Here is a 12,926-nt window from a genome sequence, read left to right on the forward strand (position 1 = left end):
CCATCTACGTAACATTGCAAAAATCAGACATTTTCTGTCCACAAATTATGCAGAAAAATGTATCCTTGCTTTTGTCACTTCTAGGTTAGACTACTGCAATGCTCTACTTTCCGGCTACCCGGATAAAGCACTAAATAAACTTCAGTTAGTGCTAAATACGGCTGCTAGAATCCTGACTAGAACCAAAAAAATATGATCATACCACTCCAGTGCTAGTCTCCCTACACTGGCTTGCTGTTAAGGCAAGGGCTGACTTCAAGGTTTTACTGCTAACCTACAAAGCATTACATGGGCTTGCTCCTACCTATCTTTCCGATTTGGTCCTGCCGTACATACCTACACGTACGATACGGTCACAAGACGCAGGCCTCCTAATTGTCCCTAGAACTTCTAAGCAAATACCTGGAGGCAGGGCTTTCTCCTATAGAGCTCAATTTTTATGGAATGGTCTGCCTACCCATGTGAGAGAAGCAGACTCGGTCTCAACCTGTAAGTCTTTATTGAAGACTCATCTCTTCAGTAGGTCCTATGATTGAGTGTAGTCTGGCCCAGGAGTGTGAAGGTGAACGGAAAGGCACTGGAGCAACGAACCACCCTTGCTGTCTCTGCCTAGCCGGTTCCCCTCTCTCCACTGGGATTCTCTGCCTCTAACCCTATTACAGGGGCTGAGTCACTGGCTTACTGGTGCTCTTCCATGCAGTCCCTAGGAGGGGTGCGTCACTTGAGTGGGTTGAGTCACTGACGTGGTCTTCCTGTCTGGGTTGGCGCCCCCCCTTGGGTTGTGACGTGGCGAGATCTTTGTGGGCTATACTCGGCCTTGTCTCAGGGTGGTAAGTTGGTGGTTGAAGATATCCCTCTAGTGGTGTGGGGGCTGTGCTTTGGCAAAGTGGGTGGGGTTATATCCTGCCCGTTTTGCCCTGTCTGGGGGTATCATCATCGGATGGGGCCACAGTGTTTCCTGACCCCTCCTGTCTCAGCCTCCAGTATTTATGCTGCAGTAGTTTGTGTCGGGGGGCTAGGGTTAGTCTGTTATATCTGGAGTATTTCTCCTGTCTTATCCGGTGTCCTGTGTGAATTTAAGTATGCTCTCTCTAATTCTTTCTTTCCTTCTTTCTTTCTTTCGGAGGACCTGAGCCCTAGGACCATGCCTCAGGACTACCTGGCATGATGACTCCTTGCTGTCCCCAGTCCACCTGGCCATGCTGACCTGTTGCACCCTCGACAACCACTGTGATTACTATTATTTGACCATACTGGTCATTTATGAACATTTTAAAATCTTGGCCATGTTCTGTTATAATCTCCACCCGGCACAGCCAGAAGAGGACTAGCCACCCCTCATAGCCTTTTTCCTCTCTAGGTTTCTTCCTAGGTTTTGGTCTTTCTAGGGAGTTTTTCCTAGCCACCGTGCTTCTACACCTGCATTGCTTGCTGTTTGGGGTTTTAGGCTGGGTTTCTGTACAGCACTTTGAGATATCAGCTGATGTAAGAAGGGATATATAAATACATTTGATTTGACTGCATGCTGATAGTGCATAGTCAGAGCCATCTTGTGGTTAGCCACACTACAAACGTAATTTTACCAGGTTCCCGTGAAGCAATTATAATGACATTCCACCACCACATACCTGAGCAAGTGGTAGTCTGTGTTTAAATTCATTGTCTATTAAAAACACATTCTGAGATCATTCTGAGGGGTTTTCTCCAGTGGTTTGAGTGGGGAATTGGGCTTCACAGGAAAATCTTGTCCGAGGTTGCAATGGTAACCAAGGAGGCAGGGTTTAGCGAAGGGTCAATTACTATGGTCGTTCGTATGCCAAACATCACAAATAGATCTGTGACCAGGTTAAATATACTCAGTAAAGCATTAATTCTGATCTTGGGACAGTGCTTACCTTGGTCCACTGCCACAGGATCCTACCAGCGGAGACCAGATATTTCACTGTCTCAGAAATCTCAGACTTGAACTCCCTGCATTCGTGGAAGTATCCACAGCCCATGATACCTGTGGGAATAGAGACACATAAAGTACTCTTTTGTGTGTGTGTGTGTGTGTGTGTGTTGATGGGTTCGGATTTCTAAACTTTAAATATTGTTAGTCATCAGTTATACTTGAGACATGAGGGGTGCCATAGTCTAGGGTCTACACCAGAAGTTAATGGTTATCTGTAGGAGGAATGGATATTGTGGATGTAATTAAGCTTGGAATGTACTGGGTGCAGGAAAGATAATCACATGTGGCAGGCACTGATAAGGATTGAGAGATGTGGATTAGTGAGGAAGGGGGTCGAGGTCAGGTGACCTTACGGGAGAAGGAACAGTTTGTGGCCCGTATCACTTAACTTCCTGCCTAGTAATAACGATGTAATGGCTAGAGAGAAGGAGGAGACTCCACCCAAATTGGGGTATGTATATTACCACTGGTGGAAATATGTATTTGCCTTATGCAGCTGTATGACCCAATGAACTTGGTTTGAGCCTTATTACGCGTCTGTGAAATTTTATAAGGTTCATTTAGAACCTAACAGTGTGAGGCGAGTAGAGGCGAGTAGCCTACCAAAGATCTTGTCAATGGAGGTGTTGGATGGCAGGGTACAGTTGAACACAGTAAACTGTCTCTTCAGTCTCTGGGGGATGTCGTTCCTGCCTCCCCCAGGGTGAATCATAGCAGCCAGCATCTGCATGTCCACAATGGTGGTGAAGTCTCCTGGTTTGTCCAGACTGTACATGCCAGTCATCTCCATCAACTGACGGACTATCTCGTTGGTGATCTGTGTGCAGAATAAACAAACACAAACAAGGGAATCAGTTATTCTGCAAACCATTGTAAATGCCTGTTGTCACTTTGAATTGTGATCACAAATTTTTTCTATTGTGTGACACCGCAATTTCTTTTGTGTGCAACCAAATCATGGGCCAGTCCCTTTAACTGAAAAGTTAGTGGCATCAGTACCACCAGGGGAAAACGTTAGTCCAGAGCCCTGCCTCAGTGATGGCTATATGGCAGTGATGGAAAAAGGTACCCAATTGTCATACTTGAGTAAAAGTATAGATACTTGAGTAACTTTCTATTAAGGTAAAAGTGAAAGTCAGCCAGTAAAATACTACTTGTGTAGAAGTCTAAAAGTATTTGGTTTTAAATATACTTAAGTATCAAAAGTAAATGTAATTGAAAAAAATATACTTACGTATCAAAAGTAAAAGTAGAAATAATTTTTAATTCCTTATATTAAGCAAAGCAGACAGGACCATTTTCTTGTTTTTAAAATGTATGGATTGCCAGGGGTTCACTCCAACACTCAGACATTATTTACAAAAGATGCATTTGTGTTTAGTGAGTCCGCCAGACCAGAGGCAGTAGGGATGAACAAGTGTTCTCTTGATAAGTGCGTGAATTTAACCATTTTCCTGTCCTGCTAAGCATTCAAAATGTAACGAGTACTTTTGGTTGTCAGGGAAAATTTATGGAGTAAAAAGTACAATATTTTCTTTAGGAATGTAGTGGAGTAAAAGTAAAATTTGTCAAAAATATAAATAGTTGTAACAGTCTTCTCCTTCATTTGACGATATGTTAACATCACTGTCAGAAAAGGTGGACCAATACGCAGCGGGTTGCGTGTTCATCATGATAATTTATTAAATAAACGTGAACACGGAAAAACAATATACAAAAGAGAACGACAGACCGCCAGTTTTACAGGCTAAGTACTTACAGTCGTATGAAAAAGTTTGGGCACCCCTCTGAGGCTGCATAATAATTTACTCTGTCGTCACAGAAAATGATCACAGTGGCATGCCATTCATTTTCTAATAAAAGCTGAGTACTGGGGTATTGTCCAGACAAAGATTTTTAGTGTAGCAATATTAAGTTGTATGAAATTAAATCAGATGTGAAAAATAGGCTATGCAAAAATGTGGGCACCCTTGTCATTCTGTTGATTTGAATACCTGTAACTACTTATCACTGATTAATTGGAACACACAATTGGTTTGGTGAGCTCATTAAACCTTGAACTTCATAGACAAGTGCATCCAATCATGAGAAAAGGTATTTAAGGTGGCCAATTGCAAGTCGTTGTTCTCTTTGACTCTCCTCTGAAGAGTGGCAACGTGGGGGCCTCAAAACAACTCTCAAATGACCTGAAAACAAAGATTGTTCAACATTATGGTTTAGAGGAAGGCTACAAAAAGCTATCGCAGAGATGTAAGCTGTCAGTGTCCACTGTGAGGAACATAGTGAGGAAATGGAAGACCACAGGCACAGTTCTTGTTAAGGCCAGAAGTGGCAGGCCAAGTAAAATATCGGTGAGGCAAAGGCAAAGGATGGTGAGAACGGTCAAAAACAGCCCACAGACCACCTCCAAAGACCTACAACATCATCTTGCTGCAGATGGTGTCACTGTGCATCGTTCAACAATTCAGCGCACTTTGCACAAGGAGAAGCTGTATGGGAGAGTGATGCGGAAGAAGCCTTTTCTGCAGACACGCCACAAACAGAGTCACTTGAGGTATGCAAACGCACATTTGGACAAGCCAGCTTCATTTTGGAATAAGGTGCTGTGGACTGATGAAACAAAGATTGAGTTATTTGGTCATAACAAGGGATGTTATGCATGGCGGCAAAAGAACACAGCGTTCCAAGAAAAACACTTGCTACCCACAGTAAAATTTGGTGGGGGTTCCATCATGCTGTGTGGCTGTGGCCAGTGCCGGTACTGGGAATCTTGTTAAAGTTGAGGGTCGCATGGATTCCACCCAATATCAGCAGATTCTTGGGAATAAGGTTGAAGAATCAGTCACAAAGTTGAAGTTACGCCGGGGCTGGATATTTCAACAAGACAACGACCCAAAACACTGCTCAAAATCTACCCGGGCATTTACGCAGAGGAACAAGTACAATGTTCTGGAATGGCCATCCCAGTCCCCAGACCTGAATATCATTGAGAATCTGTGGGATGATTTGAAGCGGGCTGTCCATGCTCGGTAACCATCAAACCTAACTGAACTGGAGATGTTTTGGAAGGAGGAATGGTCCAAAATACCTTCATCCAGAATCCAGACACTCATTAGAGGCTATAGGAAGCGTCTAGAGGCTGTTATTTTAGCAAAAGGAGGCTCTACTAAATATTGATGTGATTTCTCTATTGGGGTGCCCAAATGTATGCACCTGTCTAATTTTGTTTTGATGCATATTTTCTGTTAATCCAATAAACCTCATTTCACTACTGAAATATTGTCACAGTGGCCTGAGTAATGTCCATCAGTTATTTGATTGATCAAAATGAAATTGCTGATCCAAACACCCAATTATTTATAAATGGAAATCATGGAAATTGTCAGGGGTGCCCAAACTTTTTCATACGACTGTACATACAGCAGTGCAAAATCAACTACCCACACACACCTATATATAGGACTCTCAATCAGAGGCAACTAGAAACACCTGCCTCCAATTGAGAGTCCAACACCCAAACCTAAACATAGAAAAACTAAACTAGACAGAACGTAGAAATACATACAAAACACAAACCCTCTGCCACGTCCTGACCAAAACTAATACAATTACTCCCTCTGCTGGTCAGGACGTGACAATAGTAAAGTACATTTACCCCAAAAAACTACTTAAGTAGAAATGTAAAGTATTTTGAATGAAGTACTTTACACCACTGCTATATGGATGGGTTGAATTGAAATGCTATGACTACAGTACCTGGTCGCCCCACTCATTGACAATGGGCATGTTGATGTCATCCACAAAGATGGTCATTCTGCGTCCTCCAGGAGGTCCGTAAGTGCTACCCATTCGCTTCTCAATGTAGCTCTCCACTGTGCGCTGTGATACATACAACACTTCTATTACTACTCAGCAGAAACACTATAAAGTGATTCTTCACTAAACAAGGACAAAAAAAGACCATGATTTGGGGGATTTTCAGGAAATTTTATCCATAGAATGGTCCTTTGGAGGAAGGATTGTTATATATTTGGCATTGTATCCAAAAGCATAATTGAGAAATCATTTATCAAAGTTGGCATATTTCTAACATTTTGGCCTTACTCAGGCCTCCTTTAATTTAAGACTACATTGTTTCATCTGTATGTGCTACATAGCAAAAATTGGTGTCATATGAAGCTTTACCGCTTGCTCTGTAATGAGTAGTATTTTTTTCGTTTTCATATATTGTTGAACATAATATGCTCTACACGGACATATAAAAGTTCCTTTTAGAGTTATGATCCAATTTGTGAGCATTACCAAGAGTGAATGTGAAAATGTATTCAAAATGGTCACCCTCTGCTGGTGATTTGCAGGATGTGCAATGATATAAGTAAAAGAAGGACTATGCCAATTTATCTATAGTTTGTTTTAAAGTTATGGCCCATTCTATAAAGAGATCCCACTCTGGAACTTTGATATTCCCATAGTAGAGTATATTATGTTCAACAATATATAAAAAAAAATGCCAAATCAAACATTTAGTTTTTTCTCTATTCATGTTTATATTTTTCAATATTCATAAATTAATGTACAAAATATATATATAAAATCCAAATACTACTCATATTACAGAACGAGCGGTAGAGCTTCATATGACACCAAACATTATGGAGTCTTAAAGGAGGCCTGGGTAAGGCCAAAATGTCATAAATATGCTAATATTCATTATTTTTCAATTATGCTTTTATTATGCTTTTAGATACAAATGTCAAATATATGTAAACAATCCTTCCTCCAAATTTGTTGAGAAATAGCACTGAATCATCTTCTCTATGTAATGTAGGCTATGTAATACTGTATTATATGGTGTAATGGATACTGGGTAATGTATATAATGTATACATATCTCACCTGAAACATTGTAGGCTCAGTAGCAGAAGAAAAGTTCAATGATTTGGACAGGTCCGTCTCAGGGTCGTACTTGTTGGTGTAGCCTTTAATCATCACTGTCTTGGCAGTTCCTTGTTCACCGATAAGCAACACAGCCTGTCAAAAGTGAAGAAAAAAAAATAATGTATGATTACACCAACATGTTATTGAGACGACTTAACCCAATTGACCCAATGTGTCTGTGTGTGTGTGTACAGTACCTTGCGCTGTTTTGCAATAGTCTCCAAAAGGTAACTGGTTCTGGTGTTGTCCACATTGGGAACCAGGATGGCGGCGTAATCTGGCACGTAGTCAGTGGGATAGATGTACTCCACCACATAGTTATTCCAATGGTCCCAGTCACCTGAAACAGAAACGCCTGCATCATATACAGAGCCCGCCCACATACAGTACGGTACTACTGTGCAGCAACCAAGACACATAGGGATCCAGGGAAAACAGCCCCAGTGGACATGGGCCAAAACAGTGCAATGTCATTATGACTCTTTTTTGACGTCATGGTCAGGTTGTATACGGGTTGTAAAAGGAATTTTGTCAACATATTTTTACAATTTCTGACCTTTTGGGCTATGTATAAACGTACCGTTCTGGTTGACCATATATTCGAAGATGGTCTCTCCGGGCTGTGTTTTGGGAATGTCCACCTTGCTCTCGTGGGCCCTAATGAAGGCCTCCAGCTTTTCCCTGTCCTCCAGCTCCAGCAGGGCTCCCACGCTCCACATCAGGCAGAAAACAAAGAGGCGCTCCAGCTGCATGCTGCTGACCAGGCCCCCCGCCTCCTTGGTGGGGATCAGGCCCTCCAGCAGGTTCACTGACTGAACACATACAGTCACAGACATGGGGTCAGTTATCATATGTAGTAATATGTATATAAAAAAGGGAAAATGTAAGATTCTTTATCTCAAGAGACTCTTGAATAGCACTTAGAATGCATGCCCAAAACCAAGGCTTCATTCGAAGTGATATGCTAGTGTCGATATTGGAACAAAGTGATGGTTAAATTAAGGTTACATAATACTGAAGGCATTTAATTCATACCTGCATGATATAATTGCACTCCAAAAGCTCCATTTTGGGCTTGAGGCTTTGCTTCAAGTACACGTAGGCATCCTCAAAGACTTTGTCGTACAGACTCATGATATTGTCTGCCTCCACTGCACTGCGTTTGTAAGCCCATCCCTACAACATACAGAACATTATACTTAGTCATAACTAGGTCATCATGAGGATTAAGCACATTAGGAGAATCTGAAGCTTTTTTTTACTGCGGTAATCTAAAGTTACCCCACCCTGACACTCTGTCTATAACACAAAGCATATTGCCATTTGGCACATATCTGATATTGAACACAATGGCCAATTAGAAAGGTTTGTTCACAATTTCACTGGATTATTGAAGAAAGTCTTACACTATCCACAGAGTATATAATAATATGGAACACTTTGACCGTAACATGGATGGTTTGTGTTATTGCATAATAAGCCCTGTACCTGCAGTATAGGCCTCCAGCTTAGAGCCGAGGAGCTCATAAAGACCATGCCCACGCGGGATACGGTGGCCGGGGAGGCGTTGTCCATGTTGTGCACCTCAAACACCAGCTTACAGGCCGGGGACATGACGATCCTATCACCGTTGGCCAGGGTCAGGGTCTTGTTGTCATCCAGAACAGAGTTGAGGTTCTCAATCCAGATGGCGTCCACTGGGCCGTCCAGGACTATCCAGATGTTCTCTCCTACAACAAAAAGGGGTGAGTTTCCCAAAAATGTAATATTTAACATGGTACTTAGTTTGTTCACCCACAGAAGATTGACTAGCCAACATAAATGTTTCTAATTGTTACTCTCTTGGAAGCTCTGTGGCTGGGTCGTCGAGAGAAAATCCTTATTCAGAGGTTGGACCATTTGAACACTGCTTCATTTAACAATGTTCTCACAGATGATAAAACCATATCAATATTGTATCCCAAGGTGCATTCAGAGTCAGACAGTTGTACCCTTCTTGGTTTTTAGAGTCTTCCTCCACAGCGTGGAGAAGATGCCGTCAGTCCAGTCGTTAGTGGCGGCGTCCAAACGCCCGAACATCTGGGGGGCCGTGATGGCCTTGGGGTTCATCCTCATCTCCCTGTGGGGCGTTCCGCACTCGCTCAAGGCCCGCATCAGGATGTTGATGACTGCGGTCTTCCCGGCCCCACTGGGGCCGAGTGTCATCAGGCCATGACGCACACGCGACGATTCGTAAAGCTGACACACACAACAGCACATTTTTATTTCAGCCTCTTTGGAGGGTAACTTTATTACTGTAATTCTTTTTTTTTTTATCAATAATTTAAACATGCATTCACTTTGTGTTCATATACCTTTGGTTACACACCAGTGCATTCAGCACTTGTAAAAGTATGTGACTAAACACAGAAGTAAAAGTGTCACCTGAACAAGTTTGAGGTTCCACGAAGGGTGGTTGACAAGGCCTGTCAGCTCCACCTGGTTGGCCACGGCAACCTGCAGCTCAGCGTAGGTGCTCCCATCCAGCTGGATCCCCGGGAACAGATCACTGATCAGACTGAGGAAGAGAGGTTCGTCCTCATCCACCTGACAGGGAGAAGCACCAAAGAGACAAAATATGTTAGCATTCGCATGTTAAAAACATACTAATGAGGATCAATAGTTTTACTGATGATATCTCTTTTCATACCAGTTTGGAGAGGTTCATGTCACGCAGAACTCTCATCACAATGCTGGACTCGGTGTCTTGAGGTCGGGCTCTCTTATTGGCCCCCAGGGTTCTCAACACAGACAGGATGTTCCTCAGACCAAAGTCATAGTGGACCTGAAAGGATGGATTGACTGTCAGTCTCAGTGTAGCAGTTAATTTATTCTTGTTCTTTCAAAGGCCAGTACAGACAGGAATGACTGCCTCTGCATTCACCTGCTTTGTCAGTTGCTCCTCACACAGTTTGTAGAGCACAAAGAACTTCTGTGCCAAGACAACATTTTCAATGAAACCGCAGCTGGCCAATTTCACCCTCATGATGATCTGGAAAACAATGAGGAACACATTGTTGACCGACAGCTAAGACACAGTAGTCTGCAATCCCATATGGTTAAAGGAACTCTTTGCCCAGTATGGTAGTTGACTGGAGGGAAGGGAACTCAACCCACCTGTCTGTCCGGCACCATCATGGACACAGTCCTGAACTGAACTTTCAGGTTCTCTGGCAACTCCTGACGCCCAGCATAACCAGGGTTCTATGAAATAACAAGAAAACATGTTGGTATTCAAAAGCTTTATACATGCTGCTTGTCAAAGTGCTTGTACTCAGTGACTAATGGCAAAGCTTTGTTGTCTTGCCTCCCACTCACCATGGTGATAAACAGCCCAAATTCTGGGTTCAGACTGACTAAGTCTCCGTCGGTGAAGATGAATTGTGTTTTGCGGTCTTTACGGGATGAGAGAACAATGTAGATCTGCTGTGCAGCTACAGACAGCACAGGCAAGTCAATTCTGTTGAACTCGTCAAAGCAGCCCCAGGAGCCAGACTGGGCAAGACCTGGAAGTAAGCAGAAGACCGACGTTAACAACTGACATTAGGCCAGGTGTTCCCAAACCTTTTCACTCGGGGCCCCCCTTCCAGCATTGGGGAACATCCCGTGCCCCCACTGCGCACGCACGCGCCACGTCTATTTCTATGGGCACAAGCACTGTTCATGAGAAACTGTTCACGCCCCATTGTTGGTGGAGAGAATTTTGCAGGTTTAAAGCTTATTTCCTGCAATTCTACGCATGTTGTCATGGGATGCAAAGAAAACTGTGCAGATTTAAAGCAAATTTTCTTGCAATTTGTAACGCCCTGGCCATAGAGAGGTTTTTTTTTCTTCTCTATTTTGGTTAGGCCAGGGTGTTACATGGGTGGGCGTTCTATGTTTATTTTTCTATGTTGGTTTGTTTCTTTGGTTTAGCCGTGTGTGGCTCTCAATCAGGAACAGCTGTAGTTCGTTGTTGCTGATTGAGAGTCATACATAGGCAGCCTGTTTTTCCTTTGGGGTTTGTGGGTGATTGTTTTCAGTCTAGGTTTGTGTTAATCCTGACAGGACTGTTTGGCTGTCGTTTCTTTTCGTGTTTTGTTTGTAGTGTTCATTCGTTTATTAAAATCCTTTATGATGAACACATCCTCCGCTGCACCTTGGTCTCATTGCGACGACGGCCGTTATTGTCAGACGATTGCTAGGAGTGGTGGTAGGAGTCAGGCGCAGAGAGCAGAGGTACGGAACTTTGTGTTTATTTAAATTTAAAAAACACAACACGAACAACGCCAACACAAACGGCGTGGAAAAAATGCCAAGTGCCCAAAACAGGTGCACAGCCAGCATACAATATCACAGTCGTAAATCGCCAGCACATCCAATGACAAAAACACAACCTGACGGTAAGATAATCCCGCACAACACTGGGCGGGCTAACCAGGCTTAAATAACCAAAATCAAAAGACAAATGAGGAACAGGTGCAAACAATAAGACAAACCAAACGAAAAGGAAAAAAGGATCAGCGGCGGCTAGTAGGTCGGTGACGACGACCGTTGAGCGCCGCCCGAGCAGGCAGGGGAGCCACCTTCGGTGGGATTCGTGACAGTTACACAATTCTATACATTTTGCCATGTCTAATGTGTATTCATGTGATATTTGAGTGACAAAAAAATTACAACAATATCTATGGGCTAAAAATCTTAAATAAAAAAACGTTAGCTGACATGGGCTAGTTGATTTGGACATTTCTGGAAAAGTTATAAATAGCTCTCGAAAGTATGCAATGACTAACGTGACAAGAGGAACTGATTATGCACTACACGATTTCGACTATTACAACTTTCAAGAGTAAGTTTAAAGCCGGACTGAGTTTCTTTAAAAAAAACTAAAATAATAATTTGGGTGGGGGACCCGCCCCCTGCCGACCCCTCACACCCCCCCATGGGGCGTGCCCCACAGTTTGAGAACCACTGCATTGGACAATTGACTACTAACATTAGCATCCCAAAATGATAGCTAGCCCATTCAATTGTTGCCATTGAATTGACACAATGAAATCAACTCAATTGCATTGATTGTTCACCTTTGTAGATTCTACCAAGTCCTCTGAAGTCCATTTGGTCAGAGCAGTTGAAGACCACCACGTATTTCCCCAGGCAGCGGCCCATGTCTTTAGTGGTCTCAGTCTTCCCTGTACCGGCTGGCCCAGCTGGGGCGCCGCCCATGCTCATGCCCAGAGCCTGAGACAGTGTGATGTAGCACCTATAAATGGATGGTTTGACATCATGTTATTCAACATTTCACTCAGGAAAGATCTTCACCACACACACACACACACACACACACACACACACACACACACACACACACACACACACACACACACACACACACACACACACACACACACACACACACACACACACACACACACACACACACACACACACACACAATCTTCTCTTGCCTGTCAGTTAAAGGGGTGATGACCAGACGGTCAGTGCAACCCAGGAATTCATTTTGGTAAACAAAATCGACGTCGGTAATGGACACTAAGACATGATCCAAGTCCTCCTTGAAGTAGAACCTGCTCTGCTTCAGCCACTCAAAGTCAGTGGTTGACTTGATGTGCATTTTGACCTGATAAGGAATAGCAAAGAATTTAAATATTTTGTAAATGTTCTAAAATGTAACTTAGACATAAGAATGTTGTTTCATTTTTCAGCGACTCACTAGGTCATCAAATATGTCCCTTTGGTGCACATGGATTGTGACCAGTGTCTCGAACTTGATACGATCAAATTTGGTCAGGTCATGGGTGGTCTGTGAAATCAGTGTGTTGAGCAGATCCAGGAACTTCTGGTTGGTAGTTGGCATGATCTTCTTGTCGTCTTTGGCGTTGCGCAGCGCCTCCTCCGAGTCCCGTGTCCACAGCATCTGGATGCCAAGCAGGCCCACCTGAGAAAACAAAGATATCAACGATACACTTATTCTAATTACATATATTTTTGACAA

General features: G+C 43.1%; 1 protein-coding gene across 2 annotated transcripts in view; it reads right to left on the reverse strand.

Annotated features, from left to right (window-relative positions):
- LOC106608183 (dynein axonemal heavy chain 8) overlaps window positions 1–12,926 on the reverse strand; it is a 59,260-nt gene that overhangs the window by 27,085 nt on the left and 19,249 nt on the right. For both annotated transcript variants that reach the window (XM_014205977.2, XM_014205978.2), the window contains 17 exons: window positions 12,645–12,869; window positions 12,379–12,551; window positions 11,995–12,173; window positions 10,250–10,437; window positions 10,049–10,135; window positions 9,816–9,923; window positions 9,582–9,716; window positions 9,317–9,478; window positions 8,884–9,130; window positions 8,381–8,622; window positions 7,928–8,068; window positions 7,473–7,704; window positions 7,090–7,232; window positions 6,851–6,985; window positions 5,711–5,833; window positions 2,558–2,771; window positions 1,896–2,005 (listed from right to left, as the gene is read on the reverse strand). In XM_014205977.2, the coding sequence (XP_014061452.2) occupies window positions 1,896–2,005; window positions 2,558–2,771; window positions 5,711–5,833; window positions 6,851–6,985; window positions 7,090–7,232; window positions 7,473–7,704; window positions 7,928–8,068; window positions 8,381–8,622; window positions 8,884–9,130; window positions 9,317–9,478; window positions 9,582–9,716; window positions 9,816–9,923; window positions 10,049–10,135; window positions 10,250–10,437; window positions 11,995–12,173; window positions 12,379–12,551; window positions 12,645–12,869 (2,844 nt within the window). The remainder of the gene's footprint in view (window positions 1–1,895; window positions 2,006–2,557; window positions 2,772–5,710; window positions 5,834–6,850; window positions 6,986–7,089; window positions 7,233–7,472; window positions 7,705–7,927; window positions 8,069–8,380; window positions 8,623–8,883; window positions 9,131–9,316; window positions 9,479–9,581; window positions 9,717–9,815; window positions 9,924–10,048; window positions 10,136–10,249; window positions 10,438–11,994; window positions 12,174–12,378; window positions 12,552–12,644; window positions 12,870–12,926) is intronic.

The sequence above is a fragment of the Salmo salar genome, chromosome ssa06, assembly GCF_905237065.1.
Source record: "Salmo salar chromosome ssa06, Ssal_v3.1, whole genome shotgun sequence".
Lineage (NCBI taxonomy): Eukaryota > Metazoa > Chordata > Actinopteri > Salmoniformes > Salmonidae > Salmo > Salmo salar.